This window comes from Coffea arabica, chromosome 6c (assembly GCF_036785885.1).
Source record: "Coffea arabica cultivar ET-39 chromosome 6c, Coffea Arabica ET-39 HiFi, whole genome shotgun sequence".
In the NCBI taxonomy this organism is placed as follows: Eukaryota; Viridiplantae; Streptophyta; class Magnoliopsida; order Gentianales; family Rubiaceae; genus Coffea; species Coffea arabica.
In genome coordinates, this window is record NC_092320.1 from 52,698,701 (window position 1) to 52,724,558 (window position 25,858).

Consider the following 25,858-nt stretch of genomic DNA (forward strand, 5'->3'; position numbering starts at 1 on the left):
AAAATTATACAATTTAGATGTGAATTTGAATTTGTCAACTTATATGAGTAAGTTGATAAAATATTGATGATTACACCAAAAATAATACAAATTTACATTAGATGTAATAACTAATAAGAATTACATGAACTGATTTGAATTTGGCAAAACTCAACTTATGAGGGATCGATGGGAACGGAAATGGGGGTAGGGATAGGGCGGGGGAGGGGCCGCTACCCACTAATTTCCCCACCTCCGCCCTACTTCTCCCACGGTGACACCCGTGAGATTAATAAAAATTTGTCATATAATTTTATTGTAGTCAAAATTTAGCAAAGAATGAAGTATTTAAATACTAACACATCACTAAGTCGTTATCTATTGTAATTTTACAATTGAAACCCATAAAAATAATCAAACAAAAGTTATTTGAATACAATCCAACATAATGAGATAAATATAACTAAAGTAGTTAAGTTTTCAATTTTAAGACAAATATAATCACTAAGTCATTATTGTAATTTTTGAGAAAAAAAAGTATTATTGTGTTAAGTGTAATTAGAAATTTATTATAATTGTATTAGTAAATTTAGTATAACTAATTAATAATTTCTATTAGTAGACACGTGTAATTATTGGTATAATTGATAATATCAATTATATCACATACACTAATATATATTATATAATATTTATAATTAATAATATCATTATTATAAGTTTGTAACTATATATACATATATAATTTTTTTTAATGAGTGGCAGGGTACGGGATGGGTGGGGGGTATACTCCCCCAACCCCGCCCATTTTTTAATGGGGGGAAAAAATTCCCCTGCCCCATTAGTCTTCCACGGACACCGGCTCAATTGCCATCTGGATCCTAATTGTACCAATTAGGAGATTAGAGTTGCTAATTAAATATAAACATGTGTTTTGGTAGTTAAAGAAAAGGAAACTGTAAAACATTTGCTTGGCTGCCCACAAGCTATTGCTCGTCGAGGCTGATTGATCATTCATTTTTTTAATAGGTCGTCGTCAGTACAATAGGAAAAATTATTGCAACGTGGTTCATATGAATCCCATACCCCGCCTATAAATTGCTAACTAGATCTAGTAGCGATTCACACAGCCAAAAAGAAACAATCCTAGAATCTCAAAAAAAAAATGGATTTTGCTAGAAATGGTGACCATACTGGTGAGCTTTTTCAAGCTCAAGCTCACATATGGAACCATCTATTCAACTTCATAAATTCCATGTCCCTCAAATGTGCAATTCAATTAGGCATTCCAGACATTATTCACAAACATGGCCAGCCAATGGCCCTTGCTCAATTGATCGATGCTCTTCCCATCAATAATGCAAAAGCCCATTTTGTTTATCGCCTAATGCGGATTCTAATCCACTCGGGATTCTTCATCAAAGCAAAGATGCCCGATAATGAAGGCCACGAGGGGTATGCACTCACTTCCGCTTCGAAACTTCTACTAGCAAATGACCCTTTTAGCGTGACACCGTTTCTACTTGCCATGCTTGATCCAATCTTGACTGATCCATGGCACCATTTTAGCCAGTGGTTTCAAGACAATGAAGAAACCCCATTTCATAGCTGTCATGGGACATCAATGTGGGAGCTTGCAGGTCGCCAACCGCGGCTAAACCAGTTTTTTAATGAAGGCATGGCTAGTGATGCCCGGTTGGTTTGCACCATGGTTATCAAGAACTGTAAGGATGTTTTTATGGGGCTGAATTCGTTGATTGATGTTGGAGGTGGAACTGGAACTGTGGCTAAGGCTATAGCTGATGCTTTTCCCCATCTGAAATGCTCTGTGCTTGATCTTCCTCATGTTGTTGATGGCTCGGAAAGTAGTAAGAACTTGGCCTATGTTGGAGGTGACATGTTTGAAGCCATTCCTCCTTCAGATGCTGTTTTATTGAAGGTATAAATCAATCAGGCATGGTTTATTGGTTCAATAACTAGCTTTTTGGAGCTTGTTTAATTTTTTTTGTACTTTGCTTCAGTTCCCCCTATTAAACTTCACCTGTTAAAGAGACAACTGTCAACTTCAAGTGAACAAGAAATATGCTTAATTTGGAAACTGCACCATGAAGAAAAAAGGATAAACATGTTTTAACAAGTACAATATCAACACCCTTTTTTTTTTTTTTTAATTTCTTAAGATAGGATCTAGTACTGCTAGTCGTATCTTATGACTAATTAATAGAGCAAATTGTGTTTCATGTCCTCCGGAATAGTCAAGTTATGGTTTCCACGTTCAAAAATGAAATTTTATACAATGGAGTGATACATCTTTGCCCCTTGTGTATGTGATCAAACATTATATCACCTTGTTACTCTTCATACACTAAACTTGGTGATACTTTTTATGTTTTTGTTGATTGATAAAAATAACGACAGTCTTGCTTTTTATCTTCTCCCACACTCGATCTCTATCATTTTCTTTTAATTAATCATTTTATTCAATAAATTTCACATGGGATATATACGAGTTTTCTGACAAATTCTTCAATGCTTTTATGATGCTATTGGCAGTGGATATTGCATGATTGGAGCGATGAGGAGTGTGTACAAATACTTAGGAAATGTAAAGAAGCAATTCCTAGCAAGGAAAAGGGTGGCAAGGTGATAATTATTGACATGCTGCTGAAAAGCCGGCAAAATGGAGATGATGATGATAATGCGGAGGCTATTGAAACCCAATTGTTCTTTGATATGCTGATGATGGTTCTGGTCAAAGGAAGAGAAAGAAATGAGAAAGATTGGGCAAAGCTTTTCTTTGAGGCAGGCTTCAATGGTTACAAGATAACTCCTGTACTGGGCTTGAGATCTGTCATTGAGGTTTATTATTATTAATAAGTTTCTTGCACTTTGTTTGTGCTAAAGAGTGATGGATCTGCGTTCAAGACCTTCAAAATAAGTTTCCTTAAACATGGAACATATGTTTGATGCTATGATTTGTAGTACCAAAATATGTCGATTAATATAATTGTGAAGGAAGTATAACTATTAATCTTCCAATGATATGATGGTATAGAATTGTCAACCTCAACTGCAAAACACATTATACTCTTATTGGATTAATTTTCTATATACTGACATTTTCACCATTAGATGCATGAAACATAATCCAAATTTGAATTTAAAATTCAAATTTTACATATGTTTCGTATATCCAATCGTGATAATGTATGCACCGTCAATGTATATAAGATTTACTCTTATTTATTTTCAAACATCATCCATTAGTTCTTCATAACAACATCTGGGCTGCTTTTAAGGGTTATTATCACTTTACCCCCTTAAACCATATTACTACTATCGGTTTATCCCCTAATGTTATCTTTTAGTCACTTTATCCCCATAAGTAATTCAACTCAATATATTAAGAAATTTTAGACAAAAAATACCCTTTTATTTTATAGCATTACTAAATTGTTATTATCACTTTATTCATTTGGATTATAGTGATACAATAATTTTAGTTCCTAATATTGTTTTATAGACGTTTTATCTCATCATTAATCTAACTAGTATGGTTAAAAAATTTTAAATATCGCTACCCTTCTTTATATATAATTAAAAATAAAAAAGTTGGAATGGTTATTTTCCTTTTTTGTCACTTTAAGAGATCAAAAAATATAAAAATAAAAGTATTTTCTCAAATTTCTTTTTTCCCACTTATTAAGACTAGGAAAAGGAAAAGAGATAGGAAAGAAGGAGATAAAAAAATTAGATTTTGTAAAAAAAGAAAATAAAGAAACGTCTAACATTATCGTATTAATTTAAGGTTGTCAAGATTAGAATTGGAATTTGGTGGTAAACAAAAATGTGAAATAATTTTAAAATAATAAAAGTATTTAACTCTTTCTTATTTGTAATTTTTAAAAAAAGAATTGAGCTCTCTCTCTCTCTCCCCCTCCCCCTCCCCCTCTCCCTATTTCTATTATTTTTTTCAATATTAATAAAATTTCTAAGAAGAAAGAAATTAATACTTTGACTTTTTTTGTTGATATTAAAAGGAGAAGAATCCCTCTAACTTTTTTCATGCAAAGAGGAGGATAGTTTCTTCTAAGGTTTTTTAACTTGTTAAGTTGGTTTAATAGCAGGATAAATTGTCTAAAAAAATAATTCTAGAGGGTAAATTGATAATGAAACTATATTTTATGGGGGTAAAGTAATAATAATTTTAAGAGTTAAACATGTCTTTTCACTTTAATTAACAAACTCCGTTAAGTTTGACCGTTAGTTTTGGGGGTAAAGTGACTAAAAGATAACGTTAAGGGAGAAATTGATAATAGCACCAAATGTTAATGGGGTAAAATGATAATAACCCTGCTTTTAATTATTTTACACAAATATGATGTTGACAACTTATGACGGGAAAGAAGACTGTTTTAAGCAATCTCAGAAAATAAAAGTTTTAAGAGGATAGAATTCTTTTAACATCAACTCATAAGATATTCTACGCTAATAGAATTAACTGCACAGAAATGACCATTAATTCTTCTGCAATCAGGATTCTTGCATTAATCATCAATTTTTACAGTAACCCAGAAGTACACAAGTGCTAAACAAATAACTTGAGGTGGAGAAATACAGGAATTTCTTATCTTGAAGTAGAAACAGACTTGAGCAATATCGGTGACGAATATAATGGTCTAAATTGAGAGTATGCAAGCCAGCATCTCTCTTGATGTGTCTAGCAATTGGTTTAGAGATTTGCTTTCCAAGGCAAATATTTCTAGCTTTGCTACTGGGAATATCATTACTTCTACTCTACAAAAAAAATTAGGGTTAATCACAATTTATCCCCTTAAAAAATACCCTATTTCTCAGTTTACCCTCTAACCTTTAATTATGCTCACTGAATCCCCTTTAGGACAAAATTGCCCTTGTATTATTTTGACTTTTCATTTACCTTGTTTTCCTTTCTTTTATTTCTTTTTCTCTTTCTTCTTTATTTAATTCTTCCTCTTTTCGACAAAAATTTTCACCTTAATGATTGAAATTAAAAAAGAGGAATTGCAGAGATCTATCTTCTCCTTAAATGATTTAAAAAATATTCAAATCACTTTCCTAAAATACAATTTTTTTAGCCTTTCAATTCTTTTAATTTTGGATTTTCCTCTTTCCTTTCTAGTTTCTCATTTTATTCTCAAGAAAATATTATAAGATGAAATTATTTTTGGACATTATTTGGAGAAAAAGGAGAAATCATTTGAAATGCCTGCCCTTATTATTTGGTTAAATGAATTTTTTTCGCCACACACTTTTAAAATGTTAATTTTACCTCATTTATAAATTTAATTAATAAAATCGGGTGTCAATCCAAGTTTTTGACAACTTTTTAGTCTGAAATCACTATGTGATCCACATATAGTTATTTTTTATATACAAAAGTGTTCGATTCTATTTTTTCAATCACAAAAGTGAATATAGATTAGGCTGGATCCCACTTTTTTAGGAGAAAAATAAATATGATTTAGGTCAAATTCTATTTTTAGAGACTAAAATGAATATGAATCAGATTATTTATTTAATTATAAATAAAATATAACATTTTTATCAAATCATTTGTCTCGAAATTACCTTCTCTTTCATCTGTTTCGTGTTTATATAGTTGTCACGTGTATTGATGAATTGATAACTCAAGTATATCTTTTATATTTTATATGCTTATTGTGTAATAGGAAAATCCTTTATATATAAAGAGATCACTATTAAGGAAACATCATGTAATAGAAATCCTAAAAATATATATAGAGAGAGATTGCTGTTAAGGAAAGAAGTGGAATAATTGCCTCCTAAAGGATGATAAAATTCCTAACAAACATCTCTTATATATTTTGTATGCTTAACGTGTAATAGAAAGGAGAGATCGCTATCGGGGAAAGAAATGGAATAATAACTGCCTAACAAACTCGACTACCCAGTTGAGAGTCCCTTAATACGTCATCGGTCTAATATAATAAAACCAACCTGTTGACGAGCTGATCTCATCCAAGCGACAATAAATAAAATATAAAACGACAACCAATGTTTAGCTCATGAAAATTCTGGAATCAAGAATTTTCCATAGGAGGAGGACGGCACACCAGAGTTGCTGGCCGCAGGCAGCTCACCACTACCGCCACTGTGCTGCCAGAATCAACATTATTAGATATCACGGTAAAACTCTCACTTCTCCTTCCTATATCTGTTTCAAATGAAAAATTTTATTATCATTTTCGAACTGCCACTCTTTCTGTCTTCTTTGAAAATTTAAATTTGAAATTTATGTTCGAAAGACTATGAATTTGGTTGGATTAAAAGTTTTGGGGTTTACTTGTGATCGGATTTGACGCGAAGAGCATGTGGTGGTCTGGGCCCATCAGCTTTTTGTTAAAATGCCGAGGTGAAAATTGAAAGGAAACTTAGAAAATTTACTTTTTGTTGTGCAATATTCCATTTGGAGATTGTACTCTGTGAGAGTGTTTAATGCGGCAGTCATGGTTGTTTGCCAGTGCTACTGGCAACTCTGTGAGGGCGTTGAACGGGGCAGCCATGCCTGGCTTTGCTAGTGCTGACAGCAACTCTATGAGAGCGTTGAACATGGCAGTCATGGCTGGCTTTGCCAGTGCTGCAGGCAAACTCTAGATGCAAAAAAACAGAGAAGACGGCTGCCACAGTTGTTCATTGTTTGTTAGTTTGCTTTTTTTTTTTTTTTTGTGGTAGACCCCCATTGCACAAAGCATTTTGTGGGTGGTTTAGAGAGAGAGGCATCTGGCAACTCTGTGTTAGCGTTGCATGCGGCAGCCATGCCTAGCGTTGCCATTGCTGTCGGTGAACTCTATATGCAAAAAACAGAGATGGCAACTGCCACAGTTTCATTCTGTGCGTAGATCATATTGTAGAACCCACATGCGTAGATCATTTTATGGGCGGTTTAGGGAGAGAGGCATCCGGCTCGTACAAAGCTGGCTGGAACTGGAATATAGCTTGCCTAGGGAGAATAAGTGCAGACACTGCTCTTTCACTGTGAGAATAGAAAAGAACTTTCTAAACTTGGAACTTAGTCCCTTGGATTTTTCTTGTTTCCTACTTTGGTCCCATGCTGAGGTTTAGATGCTTTCTCATTAATCCTCTGGAGTATATTTCTTCGAAGTTTTAATTAAATCCGTAGGTTGAAAAAGTGAAATGTAATTTAATTGAATTGCAACTGAGAATTAATTTGCCATTTTTCGAACCGTATTAGTTTAATTAGCTTCGTTAGTCTTCGTTCTCTTCTAAAACTAATGTGAGTGCAACGTGGTACATGGAATTGTGTAGCTTATATTACTTGCTTTTGTTTATTTACTCATGTTTATCATTGTAGAATGTTGCAACAGTTCCAGTACACATTTTTCTAGTCTACAAGCTGTCATACTTCTATTTCTTGTTCAAGGGCTTTTTTCTTATTTCTTTTATATATTTGTGTTTATTTTTTCTTGTACCTTTTTTTTTTTATAAAACTAAAGTTCCAGAATGACAAAAAAAAACCCTTAAACTTCTCAATTACTCCCTCCATCCTGAAAAGTTTATCACTTTTCGAGACTCCAACTTATTATCAACAGTGCCCAACTATTGAAGAATTCATCTACATTTTTCATTTTGCCCTTTGTTTGAACACGAAAGGTGAACAATGGATTGCAAAACATGACAGCAAGGCCCACATATTTTTTGGCTGGCATATGACTTATTCTAGTTGGATTTAGAGCGTGAAGACACGGAAGGCAATCATTTCAAAATCGTTGGTGCAGCATATCAATCAACTTAACAACAAAGTTGCAAGTCTTGATGGAAGACTTTTTGGCCCTAATAACACTTACCTTTTGGTCATGTGAGATAGGAGTAAGCATTGGAAATTATTCATAAAGTTCACAACCATTTTTGGCAAGTGACAAGCATTTTGGGACAAATCAAAAGGAAAGTATGACATTTTCAATGGGATGGAGGGAGTATTAATTTTACTTTGTCTTATGTTTCTTATTCTTCACCCTATATCCTTTTTCTCTTTTTCATTGAATAAACCAAAATTCTGAAATACCATTTTATTCTCATTTATTAAAAAATGGGGGTGTGACAATGTGAGGGTGGTCCATTATGTAATGTACTTTGTGAATATTGACTATAACTAATTCAGCAATCAAAATTTTGGAGTATTCTAATGTGTTAATAAATTATTTTCACCCTTTGAGTAAATATACTTGCCATAAACTTTTAATTGTTGTCACAAAAGAGATATTGTTAATCTATTCAAATGCTACACTTTGGTTTATCATTGCTTGAATAAAGAGGAGACCATAGAGACCTCTGTCCAGTTTTTGAAATTTATGCAGCTTTTCTCTTGAGGTGTTTAGTGTGTTTGAGTTGTTGGTGAAGTTGTGCCTAAGTGAAATTTTATCTATTTAATTCTCATAGTGGTACTTTAGCAGTTTTTTATTGGTGAAATCTTTTTTCCCTGGAATCAACCTTGTAATGTTACAGGATTTTTTCCCAATCTTAAGTGGGAGGTGTTGAACCCAGGACCAGCTACTTACAACCCCTTCCACCTAACTACCCAACCCAACCCTCCCCCAATGTTATGTTTTGAGATTTGGATTTTCCTATTTTTGGTAATTTGTGTGTATAAGATTGGCTACCAAATTATAAGTTTAAAGTGGAATATAGTGTTTATTTTCTTGTGGACGACTAATTGATACACTAGCCTGAACTTGACTTTGATCACTAAGCTTCACCGTTTGCGCATGCAACAAGTGGAGTATTTTGATACATGAGCTATTTGTTGGGTGTGAGGGTAAATTGATCAGTTGCAGAGGTGAATTATGGTTCTTGTGGGGTGGAAAGCATTGTTTTGAGACGTGCTTTTGTAATGCTAGTTTTTGGGTCACAAAGTTCTCTGCATGATATAAGCTAAATTCTACCCTCTCGTGTCATGCAAGTGGGAATTCATACATCTAGAAAAACTATTACTTAGAGTTTTTATTCTTAAACTAGGATTCTTGGGCTATCTTTTCTTCTTTATTCATATTTTCACTTAAAGTTATGGTTTACCAACTGCTTTAGTTTGATTAGACTTGATCAAAAGGATGCAAGTCTTATGTTGATTTAAATATCTTGTGCTCTTCAAATAGATGAATCTGACCATTTTTTGTTCTGCCGTTTTTTTAAAACTATAATAGTATTAGCAGAAAGGCTGAGAAAAGGAAAAACTCAAGCTACATTGTTTTATTGCCTTTGCAATGGAGAAGCCTTCCTTTTTCGACAAAATGATGCTTAATCTCCGTGCGACTTGCAGGTGTGTAGTGTATTTTTTGACTGCGTTGATTTGTACACTTCTACTTTTAGTATGGCAAACTAATTGTAGTAGTACAGTAAGAATGAATCTTCATATTGCAAGAGTTGGTATCATATTCATTTTTTTTGTTCCTGCTATGTTACTTCATATTGGTTTCAACTAATGTTAGGAAGATTTTCCTGATTCAACATACATTTATTGGAGAAATCGTCACTTTGGATTTCAACAATGAGATGAAACGCGACCATACTTCATAGCAGTTGGACTTAGGTCCATTGCATGTAATTGTTGTGTCTGAGGTGCATCTTTTGCTTTGCCATATAATTTTCATGACTATCAACTCTCTATGCATTGGTGTTGGACCACTTTTGAAAAACATAAATGCCTTTTTCGTTTTAATGTTTTGGAATGGCTAAATCCTTGAAATTAATGCCAAAATATAGCCCAGTGTGATTGCAAAGCAAAAATTTTTAATCTACTTACTAGCTCTGAATTTACTTCTTGTCCTAGCTCCCTGACTTTCCAGTTAGAGATTTTCTTTACCCTTATCGTTTCTTATTACATTCTTTTGCCTAATTGGGTTTTGAAGGTATTATACTGGATATCCAAAGGATCTTGGGCCATCAAGGGTTATTCATTTTACTTCAGAGCGGGAGTTTGTCCAGCTTCTTCATCAAGGTTACCCTGTGGTTGTTGCATTTACCATCAAGTAATTTTGCATTTTGTTCTCTTTTCTTTGACTGTTTGTCTTGCTCATGAACCTATATACTCAAGTCATGCATTTCTAATTTATGCAGATGTAACCTTACAAAGCATCTTGACAAAGTTCTCGAGGAAGCAGCAGTCAAATTCTATCCTCATGTAAAATTTTTGCGTGTAAGTCACTTCTAGATGCTTTTATTTTGTACTCGTCGTCTTCCTAATTGGGATGTTTGATTAGACGTAACACATGTTTTTTGGGTGCTTGATAGAAATATAAGCTGTATAATGTGATGAATCGAAAATGTGATGTCACTCCTTATTGCCCAATTAAACATTTAGAAGGGGAACAATAGGTCCACAAACCATTCTTTATGTTTCTCAAGAGCAAAATTTTTGTTTTCCAGAAGTAGCAGTCCATAGAAGTTGTTAGTTTCCTCATTTCACTTTCCTCAATGCTGGAATATAGCTGAAGCCACCTTCTTTTCATGCATATGAAGGTTATTGTACATTTATTACTTCGGTTTTCATACGAGAATGCTTCACCACAGGCGTATGTATTAGTGTGCCTACACCTGGATGCTTACATGGTTTATAACTATCTTAGTGCTAATAGCTGTATAACTGAAATAAATTTTGCTAATGTACATCACTGATCATTGAATTTGCATTTAGGAAGAATTCCCTGTAATGAGAATATTCGGCCATCTCACTAAATTGGTTCTGTGCTGGAAATATCTTTGCCATAACAGGTTGAGTGCCCAAAGTATCCTGGTTTTTGTATATCTCGCCAGAAGACGGAATATCCATTTATTGAGATATTTCACAGTCCTGAACAAGTAAGTGTAACCTGAAAACCATATCTTTTTGTGGTTTGCTTTACATTAATTGAACAAGTAAATGTACATTATGACAATTATTATTATATTCTTCATAATGTCATGCCACATTTTTTGAACGTCTGATGGAGCAATTTGTCTTTCTAGTTTTGTAGAATGTTTTTGTGGAATTGATAGTGTGCCCATACTCCTCTAATCCCACATCCTATTAAAGTTCTTTCATGTGTTATTATCTAAATGTTTATCAACAACTACTTAAGTGAGATGTAATAGGGAATGACTTCTGGCTGAATGTAGTAATGAGAACATTGCAAGTCTGGTTGATGGATAAGTGAGAAATGCAATTCATTTGTCAGTGTACATGAAATGAAATTCGTTGAAACTTGAAAGTGCAAAACACTTGCCATAAAATTCATCAAGTAATGCTTTCCTGGCTAATTCAAGCAAAGATGAAGGGTCAAAATTCTTTTTAACTGTGTAGTGTATTTTGAGCTAGTTATCATGATAAGATTGATAAACTTTTAAGGTTTTAGTCTATACTTAGTTCAAGTTGCCGACACTTTGACTGTAGCAAAGTTATAATAAGTTGTGGTATGCAACCTCATTGTTTGAGTAGAAGTGAGTATATGAATATCTTTGTACCTGATTGCCTGGATTTTTTAATGCAAAGAAGAAACTTCAACAAAGCTATCTGTTTTGAGTGTCCCTATGCATATGATTTTAGGGTTCCAATGAAACTTTAGCTTTATTTGGAAACCCAGCTTGTTTTTTTGTGTCAATACCTCCACAATGACAAACAATTTGATGCTGAGTTAAACATGTGATGATGAATACTTGTACTCTTACAAAAAGCAAGATTATCTAGTTGATGTTAATGGGAATTTTTGAAATCTTACAAAAATCAGTAGTATCTGTTTGATTTAATTTTTTTTTGAATTACCATAAACATACCTAAAAATGGTAATGACAAATCTGATCATTTTTTACCTCTTGAAATTATTGGGTCCGTACGGATTAGATTTTTTTAGGAGCCATGCTATAGCATTGTATCTCAAAAACTTTACCGTACAATTGTATGACAGGGCGTTTTAAGGATTTAAAATTTTTTGGGGACGTTTTTATAATTTCAAAACATCTTCTTCCTCCCTACCTCAGCCTCCCGGCCACCCTTCACTCTTCTCTGCCAGCTCCCTCTACCGCCACGCCCACCCCTCACCAGCATTGCAAAGGACCGCCACTTCCTCCCTCCATCCTCTGTCCTCCTTCCCCTACCCTCTTCCAAAAACTACGAATCCATACAGAGCCATTATTTTGCTTAAGTAGTTAATCATTCCAGGAGAAAATTCAGCTGTATTGGGAAACCCAGTTTTGCTTCCTATATATGCATTCATGGTAACAAAGAGTTTGATGTTAATCAAACATGGACTCTGATATTAATGAGAACTTTTACAAAAAAATAAGATTATCTGTTGATACTAATGGGAGTACTTGGTCTATTACAAAAACCAAGAGTATTTGTTCCATTGCCACCTTGAAATTTTTTGAACTTTTTCAATACTGATAACATACCTAAGAATGTTAATCTGAAAATCATTTCTTTTTTTTTTTCCAGTGAAATTATTTATTTGTTATCAAGGAATAGAGGATAGCATAAATATTTGGTCTCCTATCCTCATACATCCACCTACCAGCAAAACTTCAAGAAAATGGAGTCAAGTGTGTAATCAATATGGGGTCAACTTTCCTGATCTGCTCTGGAATTGTAATAACCTTAAATCTTGTTTATTATATGTGGAATAATTTCATTTTGGGTGTATTATCGAGGATATGCCAGCTATTTGGTATTTGAGGCATTTTCCTTTCCTTATCTCTTTCTTACTTGTGGATTTAAGTAGACAGATTCTTTCTTTCTTCAAGAGAAGGTAGTTTCATGATGCTTTCTTTTTCCCATTTGTCTTGAGTAAGAACTTTTGGTAGTATTGTGGACCCGAGCAGGGTAGGATGCTTATTCCTATTTTGTAAGTCCAAGTCAATTAATCTTAGATTTGGGCTATGTGCAGCTGACAATTACGTGCCTCATTAAGCTCTATCTTTGTCTTTTGAACCAGGCAATTAATCATGGAAGGGTTGCTGATCCAAATATTACAAAATACTCTGTGCAAGTTTTACCTGTAAGTTTTGAGTCTTTATGGACTTGCAGCAGTCTTTCGTGCTATGTTCTCTTATCCTTTCTCTAAGATCTCAATGTCTTTTTTTTTTTATTTTTTCATATAGTGGTTTCTAGAAAGAAGCTTTACTTGATGATAGCTTAAATTGCATTAGAGTGTCACCCGGGATCTGAATTGTTGCTTGTTATCATACTGGCTCAAAATGGTTCACTATTTTACAAGTCGCCCATAATTTTCTTGTGCACTTTAAATTCTGTAGTTTGGATGTCTTATGTCTGTCTCACTGGATGACCAACTTTGTGATGAACACTATTCTGTGCTCAGTATGTCCTGATCTAAACCAAGTTCTTATACGTGGTACAGAAGATTTTCCTTTATGGTAGTTGCGAATAACTAAATAATTACCGTTCTGTTCTTTTACTAGTGAGTTTCAAAGCTTACATAAGAAAACAGAAAACCTAGAAAATCTCTTAATGAGTGATTCTAGCCACTTGTCTCATGTATACGCATCATGTCACATATGTTGCTTGTTATATGTGTGGCCACCTACAAGCCTGTACAAGTTTACATGAACATATAAGGGCGTAGGTAGGCTCTGGGTCTGGGTCTATATTGTACAAAACCAGATGCTTCGCAACCCATAATTCTCTTACAAGGTCTGGTTCTTGGTAAGGTCTGTGTTGAGAATTTGAACTAAGAGTTATGAAACTATGATGGAACTGGATTGGGTCGGCACAAAACCCTCCCCATTGACATGCTAGTGAATGTAGTTCTTCTTGGTAAACAATTTTTCTCAATAAAGCTATACATATCTAAGTTGTTTGGATGTCACATATGCGAGGTAGCCTTTTGAGAATTCAAGTACATAAGTTCTGATAGTTTGTTACTCTTTAAGCGTATTTGAAGACCATAGGCATGTTTTGTGGAAGTATCAGGACTGTGCCAGGAACTTTCTTTTATTTTTTTTATGGTAGTAATGGTTAAAGAGTCTTAAAAACATTTACGTAAGCAAGAGCTGTAAAAGTATTGGTGTTCGAGAGCTGCTAGAGAGCTTTTTTTCCAAACTAGTGATGCATCATCACTTAATTGACACAAATTTTACTTGCTGTTTGGTTATTACATGAAAATACACAGTATTAAGCTAAGTTTTCCGAGCCTTGTGGAAAAGTAAGAATCTCCAAGAGCATAGCTGGTCCATATACAAGCTAGTGAGTTTGGAAATTCGCCATTCTTTGATTCTTCTCCTTCTCCTACTGATGCTCGCTACTGTAGAATTGCTGAAATTATCTTGTCAAAGATGAAGAAAATTGAAAGTCAAGGTAGTCAGCAGTGGTCAATTCACAAAATGTGATGTTTTTGGGTCTATTTCACAATCATATTTCATTATGTAAGAGGATTCTTCGTAAAAAAAATTGGGGTTTGCGTATCACTTGATAGTGTTTTGTTGTTTTCCTCTGTAGAATGTAGTGAGAAGGACAAACTTAATGCATCTGAAGCTACATATGCTAGTTTTATATGGGCTTTGCCCATCAATTAGATCTTTTTCACCAGATTGAAAATTGATGAAGAGTGAAGCAGTGACAAGCATCTTTACCTTTTATTGTGGCATCTGAAATTGGATCAACTGGGAGCTGCAGGATATATGCCTTCTCATGATGCTGTCAAAATCTTCCACAATAATTAACCTTTAGTTGATACTCAACGGTTACAAGTCCCTAAGTTGGCTTAGTTGTTAGCAACAACATTTTGGAGGTGTTATGTTTCTGATGTCTGTTGTGAAGGGATTTAGGCAAGAAGAACACAAATAGATATGCTCTGGAATCTGGATGGAGAACTTGAGGTGGTGTTGTGTGTTTACGCTCTAGTATGCAGCTCATGTCTAATGAACTATGCTTACTGGGCTTCATTGTTTCCCATGAAAAGAGAACATACTAAGATACTTGTCTAAAGCTCGCATTGTCATAACTAAAATGGGACATCTTGATGGCTTTTTAAGTCTTTTGGAAGTGAAGGACCTGATGCATTCTTATTAGTATTTAAACAGATTTTTTAACTGCTTAAATTGTACTTTCATTCATGAGCCAAGTAAGTTGGATTTTCTTATTCTGTTGAGTTGGAAAATTTTCATAACAAATACAACTGAAGTATAATGAGTACTAGTTTTATATGGAATATCATAGTCTTTAGGTTATGATAGAGCTGGTTATGTCTGTTGATCAACCTTATAGACGTCATCAGTGTTAAAGAGATCATTGTCTAGAGCTTAACACATAATCACATGTTAAATGCAATTGGATATGTGGTGAAGACCAAAGCCTTGCCCATGTAAGCATTTGTTTACAGTGGTACCGTATATGACATTAGCCAAATGTCTATGTTATAATCCTCATTCTATAGAATTCAATTTCTTTCCAGTATGTTTTACCATCTGAAACTCAATCTTGATTGCTGTTTGTAACAGATTGGATTTTTCACCTTCTGAATCTTTTTATGTACTTTTATCATCCTTAGCCTTTTGTATCTTGAATGCGGAACTCATCACTTTCTTTCAATCTGAATAGGTGTTAAACTGTAATTCCCTGTTTTCTACCTTAAGTTAGCCTTATCTTAAGTTTGATAGTCATTAGTGTAAATCTCTCTCTCTATCTCTCGTTCTCTCATGACGAATTGTTGTTTGATCAAGTCTTTGTTTGCATTCGCAGTTCAACTATGATGCCAGCACCTATGGTTTCAGAGAATTTTTCAAGCGCCATAGCATACATCATTCTGGTCCTAGGTGAAACTTTACTGAGTTCAGCTTTTTCCAAGCGCCATGGCATACAGCATTCTGGTCCTAGGTGAAAACTTTACTGGTTCAGCTTTATGTATATACTCCAACTGCAGTAGGATATGGCTTCTGAACTTGGAACTCTTCTGGCGTTTAATTTTTCTGGGGAAGAATTTGGAGTGTACTTGATTTGCTAAGGATATATAAGTCCTGAATTTGGCTTTCAGATGGTTTAAGTACTTGACAAACTTGACAAACATCAATCCAGTACGTAAAGCACTGCTTCTTTGTTACCCCAATGTTTTAGTTGCAAAACCAGGAAGTACAAGAGCACGAGGTGCTCTTCCTTCATGTAGGATTTAATATTTTAGCCGCTGGAAATTTTGAATCTTTCATGCGTTTTGAGAATTTAATCCTTGCTTTTGGTTTGTTCCATACTAGACAAGGTAAAATATTATAAGCATGCATTATTGTATCAGTGCGCTTTGCCATTGGAGCTCATCTTTTACCTGATTTGGTATGTGGATCAACCAAAAGCAAAATATATAATATTGAATTAAGTGAATTGGCAGTTCGAAATTTTTAGTACCAAAGGCATGCCCTAAAAATTGCATGACATTGGAGTGAAATAGGAAATAATTTGCATCTATTGTAGAGAAACGCAATGAGGATGTAAAATGATAAGGTCACTTCTTGCGAAGCTACTCACTTCTGTTTGTTCGTTTATTCGCTAATCACTATTATTATTAGTTACAATTGATGTTTTTCTCGCCTCTTCTATTCATATTGGAACCTCCATTTTTTATAAGCCAAACATGTTCCCAGTTTTAGCTCAATGATATCTTCAAACTACAAGGTCATTGAGCAAATTATGGGATCGTATCAGTTGATCTCATCGAAAAGAATGATCGAGTCAATGGCAATATTCATCAAAGAAGCCTTGTTATCATCAAGTAATATGGGTAAAGGGTGCCCTGCATGTTTTATAAAGATGCCATTAGCAAGCATAAAGAATCTAAAAGCAGAGCATCTTCGTAGAATCATGAAAGAAAACTATTCAACAATATATGGAGATAGCTTCTGTAGTCTTATTTGAGCATTAGTTGTTGGAGAATATGAGGATTGCAAGTGTGTAGAACTTGCTACAGAGCTATTAGAAGAATAATTTCAAGAACTCAATTAAACTAATTTTGGAAAATTCAAGAGAGTTTCAAGAAGACATAAAAGAAAAATTAAGATTAAGTTGTACAGAAAATCCTCTTAAATTTTGGAATAAAAATCAAGATTATGCTGAAATAAAATTCAAAGATGAAAATAAAATAATTAGAGTTAAACCCATGAGGTATAATCCTACTGATCAAGATGAATTCAAAAAACAAATTAAAGAATTATTACAAATTCCTTTAATAAGAGAAAGTAATTCTCCCCATTCTTTATCTGCAGTTATGATAAGAAACCATGTTGAAATAGTGAGAAATAAGCCTAGAATGGTTGTTAATTACAAACAATTAAATAATGAAACCATATTCGATGGATACTTTTTACCACATAAAGAAACTCTCATGTATATGAGTAGAAGAGAGAAAATATATTCTAAATTTGATTGTACAGTGGATTTTGGCAAATAAAAATGCATCCTGATAGTATTAAATACACAGCATTTAGTACTCCTCGAGGACAATATGAATGGTTAGTTATGTTGTTTGGATTAAAAAATGCCCCTCAAATATATCAAAGAAAAATGGATAAAATCTTCAAAGATTATCCTTTCTTATATGTATATGTTGATGATATATTAATAGCTTCAAATTTAATAGAAGAACATTTAGAACAGTTAAATATATTCTCTAAGTTATGTTTAAAACATGGAATCGGATTATCGAAAAAGAAAGCGAAAATATGATTAAAAGAAATTGAATTTTTAGGATTAGAAATAAATGGTGAAGGAATAAAAATGCAACCGCATATTTTAAAAAAAAATACAAGCATTTCTTGATAAATTAGAAGATAAAAAATAATTGCAAAGATTTTTAGGAACATTAAATTATGCATCTGATTTTATCTGCAACTTAGCGGATAAAAGAAAAGAATTACAAAAATTACTGAAGAAAAATAATAAATATGAATTTTCTGAAAATCATATAGCTCTAGTAAAGAAAATAAAACGAGCAATGTAAAAATTATCCGTTTTTAACCTTACCATCTGATGAAGATAATCCTATATTAAAAACTGATGCTTCTGAAGAAGTTTGGAGTGCAATTTTAAAAACAGAAAATAATTTATTATATAGATATGCATCTGGAATGTTTTCAGATGCCGAAAAGAGATATCACATCAATGAAAAAGAATTACTTGCAGTAATAAGAGGATGTCATAAATTTTATTACTTTTTATTACCAAAAAAATTTAAGTTGTGAACGAATAATTCTCAAGTAGGCTTAACACTTAAAACGTTTAAAATAAAAACAAATGAATCACCACTTTTCTCTTTCCAAAATCGTGACAAAAGAGCGGAGCAACTCCCTCTTTTCTCTGAAGTTTAGTCGCTCCACTTCCCTCTGAGAAATGTACCACCTTAGTTCTCCTTCCTCCTTGAATCAGGGGTGTGCAAAAAATTCGAATGCAGAATTCCTGACTGAATTTGAAATCAATACAGAAACCGAATTCGGTAAAATGGTAAAGCGGTTGAAATTCGAAGTATCCGAATTCAATATGTTCCAATTAGCGTCGATTTCGAATTAAGATATCCCCAATTCGAGAAGACCGAATTCGATTTCATAAATGGAATATGGATTCAGTGATCGAGTGCATATTCATATTCGACAGTAGATACATAAGTATGTATATAATATATTATTTATATCATATTGATATATGGAAATATAATAATATAGTATAACACTCTATATAATATAAAGAAAAACTAAATAACTCAAAACCCTACCTTCTTTATATTTTCATCCGTCTTTCCCATTTCATCAATTGAATAATATTGATGAATTGTTGGCCTAATTTGTATTTTTTTTAAATATTACTGTATATGTAATGTGTTTGGTGAATCAGATACGGATGTGTTTGTGGTTCTTGATTCTTGCCATAAATTGTTCTATTGGTGGGAATTTACTTAATGTTGTCTTGAATCTAATCAAGTGATTATTGCCTTAAATTGATAAATTTTACCCTAAAATTGATTCTGCCTAAGATTTTCAGAAAACTCTTGTTTTGCATCAGGTTTAATTTTAGAATGAGTATCTAAAGTAATTTGTCCTACTTTATCAACGAACTCATCTAAGTCTGATTCAATTGCAAATTCAATTTGACTAATCAATATTTAAGATTAGCAATATTCACCATATTCAGTCTCTAGGTTATAGTGTGAGGACCCGAATTTTAATTTTACTTACTTTTATTTCATTTTACTGATTTAATTAATTATTTGTTCACCCGTTTACTCCGAATAATTTATTTCCTCCATTTTAAATCCATTTGCATGGAACAATGTCTCATTTATATTTTTAAAACGTTTCATTAGCAAATTTAATTTCTCTGTGGTTCGCTTAATAAGAAATAGTGAATGCATGTTTTTTGAGGCAAATTCTATCCGAGAGTATATTAATCTTAGAGAATTAAGAATGATTAATAGTAGACTAAGAAAAGTTAATTGAGGGATTAGATATGAGTGAGTTAACTTAAGCTCAATTAGGAGCACTAATTGCTCACTAATCGATTGTTGACTTTTGGGGTATCAAGACACCTTTATGTCATTCATCTTGTCACACCATCAAATCACCCAACTACCCCCCAAAACCTTTCTTCTCCCCACTCCTCTTGGCCGACTCCCTCCCTCTCATTTCCTACCAAAAATTTCAGCTCCCTTGTCTTCCATTTTCCTCCAAGAAGACTCTCCAAATTTGCTTATGTTCTTGATTTTTCATACAAGCTTGGAAGGTGACTTGAGCAAGGAAGGAACTTTGGTGATTTAAGAGCTCATACACTAGTGGTTAGTTTTCATTCTTGGAAGCAAATGTAATCCTCCAAGTTCTCATCTTTTTCCTCTCAACTATTAGTAGTTAGTTAGTTGTTGGGTTATTGATGGGTTCACAAGAATCTTGACACTAGGTAGTGGACTTGAGGTGACTTTATAGGTAGAGGCCTTGAGGATTATTGTGTGTTTACTTGCTTGTTTGATGTTTATTTTGAGAAATTATGGCTTAGTTTTAATGGAAAGTTGGAAAAGAAAACTAGAGGAATGAGAGATGCATGCTGTCCGAATTTTGGCTTATTGAAACTGTGACGACATCACCTCCCTCTAGGGCATACCCTAGGGTTTAGCAAGTCGCCTGTCCAACTCTCGCCAGAACTTACTCACCCGTAGCTCGAGAAAATAACTTACATCCATAGAAAAACAAATAATACAACAATTTCAAACTTAATATATACATTGATGTTTAGATCCAACTACAAGGCTTATACACGCCCAAATACGTTAAAGTGTTTACAAACCAAGTATAATCAACCCTAGTCGGGTGCTAGAGCGAGTATAATTTCAAAATTCAAAAACTAGACTACTCTAACCTATACAAGTCTCACGCCTCGCTCGTACCCCCTATAAGAAAAACAAAACTAACGGAGTGAGTTAAAACTCAGTGATGTTCCAAATAGCAAATTGACCATTAATTAAAAGTGAAAGTATCATAATAGTGAAATAACGAGCATAACAAGTCAAGAAAATAAGCAATCACACTTCATATGGCCAAACATTAAATATTCAGCATTTCATGTAAAAGGATACAGTTACTTTTGTAAACCAACTCCACCATAGCTTGATTATATAATAGTTGACACTCCGTCAACTTTCAAGTAAGGTAACTAATCCAGTAGTACACCACTTAACTTCAATCTCCATCCACCAACCAAACCCTTTACCAGGCCCGCATTCCAAGATAAACACTGGTGGTAATACTCGAGTATACCGATTAGTCGAGGAGATAACACTCCATTCGACAAAACTAAAGACCCAGGGTTCGTTATCGAATCGACCAAACCCTTGCCGGCTCGACTCAATTAACTATCCATAGGGTTTATAGAATTCCAGACAAGATATGAATCATAAGCATGTATTTCAATTCAATTGCAATCAATGAATAAGAATATATCACATTAGGGCAAGTGCGATAAAGTACACTCTTGTCCTATCAAACCAATCATATATCATGTAATCATATTGGTCAAGTATTGAACACAAGTGTCAAGTTCAATCAGGTATTTGGAAGCACTCACCAAAGATGTAGTATTTTTACGAATCACGTTCAGGTATTACTCCTTGTTTGGAGTTCAAATCTGTGATAAAACACTATTTAAGAACTTTGAAATCAACTAAGATTCGAAACTTAAGTGTTTCGTTTAACGAAAATCAAGTAATTGAAAGTTATTTGGGAATATTCATATTACTTATCATATTCTAAAAAACGCATGCTCGCTCTTTTAGTTTTGGTAATAAAGCGATTAAAATATTGGAATTCTCATTTGAGTCGAAAAGACGAGAAAAACGTATTTCTATTAGTCGTTATTTTCATTTTTCCAAGGGTATAAGTTTCGGCTGAATTCTAACTTATATACCTCTACAAAAGAGGACTCGAATAACCTAGACAATTCAAGCTCAATTCAGCCTCCACTCTTCGCTCGAATCACAAGTACACACGTCTAGTTCTCGAGTGAAAATTTGGGCAGCATGCCCTTTGTATTTAGCTATTTTCCAGCCATTTATGGCTTCATTGTTTTTCTCAAATCAGTCCCAAAGTCACACACAAGCAATGTTACCACAATAGCCCTTCAACTAGGTTTAATGTCATTCAATTACAAAACAATACTAGTAATGCGACCGGAAACCAAGTTTAAGGACAAACAACAAAACAACAGGTTTGATGTCTCTTGGCGTTTCGGTCACAACTGAAGCTACGATTATTGGTTTGGGGTACAATTTATACCGTTTTGAAGCTAAGACAGAGAACTACAAGTCTTATGAAGACATCAACAGCCAATTCGTTCATTTTTAAGGTCAAAATGTGCAATCTCAGAAAAAACAGAGCACTACCTGCACAATAGGGCATTTGGCAGTTAGGGGTAATTTTATCATTTCACCTGCCACAGTATTTCGATTGAGCTGAAATTTTACAGGAAGCTATATAACTCCATTCCCTACAACTTTTATGTTTTGACCTAGGTCTGATTCAACCTCTAACATGGACAAACATACAGGTCAATAACAGGACAGATTGGTCTCAAATTTCTGGAATTTGATGATTCAATGCTTGAAATTCACATTTATGTCTTAAATCCCTGTCCCAAGTCCCTATCCAAGCTCATCAACATCATATACTAGATAAAAACAATAATCACAACTGAAAATATCAAACCCTAGCTAAACATTCCAACATATCATTCAAAACTAACTAATTAACCATCATAAGTCAAGAATATGAGTTTCTATCCAAATTTAAACAAGATTAAAGAAGAGAAAAAGGAAAGGCAGCCATAATACCTCACCAAGGATGCTTGCAAGAGAAAAACACAACCTTTCCTTCTAAAATTTTACCACACAAAACTTCCTAAGTTCCCAAGTGAGAGTTTAATCAGTTTAGATTTTGGATTCAACTCAAACTAAGCCAACAATCAAGAGTACAATGAAGTGTTTTCTTCTCTCTTTTCTCTCCCTAACTCTCGGCCACCATGAGGGATAATGAGGAAGAAATGAAACTCCAAGAAAGATAAGAAGCTAGGACTTGGTTTGGGTCAAAGTTGGTTGGATGACTTCCAAGCGTCACCTTAGCATGGAATCTTAAATTTTTCTTCTTTTCCTTTGTTTTTCTTGGTCAAATAATTTGGCCCTCTCATGGCTGATGAAGAGTTGATATTTATGAAATAATAACAAGAGGATTAAGGTAATAAGGTAGTGGTCCAGTGGTGTATTCAATCGGTAGTAAACGGTACATTTCGATTCACACTGTTTTTCCTTAACTGGTACGTACTAGGGTTTTCACTTACAATTCACTAACTTATTATTATTACTCCTAATCACACACTTTTTCTTATCTAAAACTCACTCTTAACCACCAAATTTAGTATACACTCTGCACCGATTAATCACACTACCAAAAGACGTCAAAACCCTAATTTACCCTAATGATGAACCTAAAGAAAAAACCCTTAATTCTATGGTTGATTCCAGCTATTGAGGGAGTGAATGAGTAGTAAAGCTATTGTAAAGTAATAAATTCCAAATTAAAGGGAATTTTAAGAAAAATATAAGGAATTTTACAAGTCCTCACAGAAACCCTCATGTTAATTTCGAATTTTGTTGTTGTTTTGGTGTTATAATGTTTGTTATATGATGGTGATTATATGTGTTAAAGATCTCCCAAAAAGCTTTACAATTGGTTGTGTTAAAGTAGGGTTTAAGTGAGGAAGAAATCTGGAAACTTTTCTGACCAGGAGACTCAACCAGTGTTCACGTTTTGGGTCATAACTTTTTGTCTGGGAGTTGAAATCGAGTGACTCTTGTGGCATCTGAAACTAGACTCCGAGAGCTTTCTGTCGGTATAAAATACACCTCCAAATTGGTTTCCTATGAGCCGCAGTGAACCAGAAAATATGGCTGAATTTCCTCACTATTTTCCAAGAAACCAGCCTAGCTGCAGTTTGTAGTTCAATTTCAGCTATCTTGCTAAATGAATTTTAATACAGTTCCTTCTAGTGAATTGTAGAATTTTAAATCTAGTTTTCAACATCACAAACCACACTAAATTTTGAGTTGTGTAGCTCTAGTTATGGTCAGACTTTGAAACTCTGTCAAGCCTTCAAAACTAGAAATTTCGTGCAACAGGTTCCAAAACTTAGCTTTCTTAAAGCTGTTGTATCTTGATGTAGAAAAGCCCAAATTGGGTTTTGTTTATTGCACTTGAAACTAGAATTGAATTTCTATTAGTGCTATGAATTTCAAGATTCCATTTTTATGAATTTTTTCAAATTTTCAAACCTTGCTGAAATTGCAAGCCTTTTTTACTCTGTTATGTTTGGAACAATGATTTTGAGCTAAAATTAGAATGATTTCGAATTGGAGTATGAGAAAAGTTCTTCTAGAGATTTTAATATTGAGTATAGTTTCCAACGGTATAAAGTTTTCAATTTTTGGACTTACGGAATTCGAGATACGATTTTTCCAAATAGTGTCGCACTAAGCTGGAAATTTTCTAATTTCAACCAAAGTACTCTTTTAAGCTCTTTTAACCTTCCTTTGAGGTTGTTGGTCCGTTTTAAGTTTAATTTCGTGGTTGGATACAAGGTCTCTTTGTACTTTAAACCTTCAACTTAAATCTTGATTTTCAAAGGTTAAATCTCTCTTGATGCGTCTCGTGGTTGTTTAACTTTCTTGGTTAATGGCACCTCTTTTCATCCTTGAGTTATGGACTATAAACCCTATTCTTATGTCCTCGATTTCATGAGTTTGAACTCTAAAAAAAAGGGGAGCGTTTTGACTAGAGTAATTCTTGGTGAATTTCATTAGTTTTATACTCGAAACTTGAAACTTTAGCTTTGACATTTACTATGAAAATGAGTGGAATTTGATGAGTATTGGCTCCACTAGTTGGAAAATGTGAACACCCCTTTATATTCTAAAACTTGGGCATAGGACTAGAAGTTTTAAGAGATGAAAACTATTTTTTCTTTTCTCGATTCTCGTGCCAAAAGTATATATGACACTTTCTTTTGGAATTGACAATACTTACCATGACTTGAATGAAAAACGATCTTAGAGTTCTCTTTGAGCATTATTTCAATGATTTAGCGAGAAAAGCTCTTTTAACTTGACTCGACTTGTGACCGAGAGTGGGTAGCAAGAAAATATTTTTCTTTTTAACCTTGTTCGAGTATTTAGATAATTATGATTGTGCATATCTCAGGTAGTCACGAGGACGCCGAAGAGTTCATTTGACTCTCGCATTGCTCTTGTTTTGCCTTGACTTTTGGTGAGTGTCAAGTGCATGCTCAATGTTAATATGATTAAATTGAGATTTGTATGAGTGGTATATGATACGTGAATTAGCTGAGGTGAGGGTGTACTTTATCGTCATCATCCTCTCTCTCTCTCTCTCTCTCTCCCGATTACATGATACTTGTTAGATGAATATATGTGACTTGCACTTGTACGTGAATATGTTTTAAGTCATAAATACTGAGCGGCTAGAAGTATCACGCCCTAACGGGTGGAAGGTACCACTCACCTCGACTCAGTGTTATGATCGACTCAAAGTCGATTGGAACGTTGTCTCATCGACCAAATATACTTGTGAGGACGCTCCAACCCATTGGCTAACATTGTAACTCGAGTTGGTAAGGGCTTGGTCGAGAAGTTGGGTGAACCTTGGAAAATATTATAGTTTGATTTTTTGAAATCTCGTTTGACATACTCGAATATTATCGCCACTTCATACATGTTTGGTTCCAGAACCGAGTGGGTGTTATGTTGGACGGAGGAAGTAAGTGGAGCACTACGGTCGTGTTGGTACTTGGGTTGACGGAGGGTCAACCCTCGAAGGCTCAATTGATCGAGACGTGGGAATAGCTCCTGAGAGCTCCTGTATCCTCCTCGTGTGTTAATTCCTACTTATGCACTTACATGAAATATCATGTTTTAAGTTGTTTTTAAGCATGCTATTCGATTAATTGGTTCTACGTGCTTGCTTGCTTGCTTGTTTTCTTGGCCTCACTGAGCATTAGTTCATCCCTTTAAATTTGTTTTTCCTTAACAGGATTTGGAGGTAGAAATTGGAGTTCCTAGACTAGCGACTCTTGGTTGAAGCTAGTATACTTATGTATGTTATTGGAGACTATTAAAATGTAAATTTTGTATACATGGGTTTGTGGTTTGTAATCATAAATGGTATACTTGAAAGTTCGAGCTTGTATATTCGAAGTACTTCTTAGTTAAGTCGATGGTTAATTTGTGATTCTTTATTAAGCTTGAATGAGTGCGTAAGTCCTGATGAGAGTTGGGCAGGTGTTCCACTG

General features: G+C 34.0%; 2 protein-coding genes across 2 annotated transcripts; both read left to right on the forward strand.

The window, feature by feature from the left end:
* Positions 1-1,118: 1,118 nt before the first annotated feature.
* LOC113693276 (trans-resveratrol di-O-methyltransferase-like) lies at positions 1,119-2,999 on the forward strand. The gene is made up of 2 exons (XM_027211836.2): positions 1,119-1,918; positions 2,533-2,999. The coding sequence occupies exons 1-2, from the start codon at positions 1,145-1,147 to the stop codon at positions 2,851-2,853; spliced, it is 1,095 nt and encodes a 364-aa protein (XP_027067637.2). The 5' UTR covers positions 1,119-1,144; the 3' UTR covers positions 2,854-2,999.
* Positions 3,000-5,828: 2,829 nt separating this feature from the next.
* On the forward strand, positions 5,829-16,179 carry LOC113691914 (uncharacterized). Its single transcript, XM_027210242.2, has 7 exons — positions 5,829-6,168; positions 9,201-9,316; positions 9,906-10,025; positions 10,114-10,192; positions 10,768-10,854; positions 12,963-13,025; positions 15,725-16,179. Exons 2-7 carry the CDS (start codon positions 9,261-9,263, stop codon positions 15,800-15,802), a joined length of 483 nt encoding a protein of 160 aa, XP_027066043.1. The 5' UTR covers positions 5,829-6,168; positions 9,201-9,260; the 3' UTR covers positions 15,803-16,179.
* Positions 16,180-25,858: the final 9,679 nt, after the last annotated feature.

What these genes read in the sequence shown, in the direction of transcription:
- LOC113691914 (XM_027210242.2), top strand. Translation starts at nt 9,261, where the DNA reads ATGGAGAAGCCTTCCTTTTTCGACAAAATGATGCTTAATCTCCGTGCG. An exon ending in CTCATGTAAAATTTTTGCGT is followed by an intron (nt 10,193 to 10,767) that starts GTAAGTCACTTC and finishes TTGCCATAACAG; the next exon opens with GTTGAGTGCCCAAAGTATCC. An exon ending in ACTCTGTGCAAGTTTTACCT is followed by an intron (nt 13,026 to 15,724) that starts GTAAGTTTTGAG and finishes TTGCATTCGCAG; the next exon opens with TTCAACTATGATGCCAGCAC.
- LOC113693276 (XM_027211836.2), top strand. Translation starts at nt 1,145, where the DNA reads ATGGATTTTGCTAGAAATGGTGACCATACTGGTGAGCTTTTTCAAGCT. An exon ending in CAGATGCTGTTTTATTGAAG is followed by an intron (nt 1,919 to 2,532) that starts GTATAAATCAAT and finishes TGCTATTGGCAG; the next exon opens with TGGATATTGCATGATTGGAG.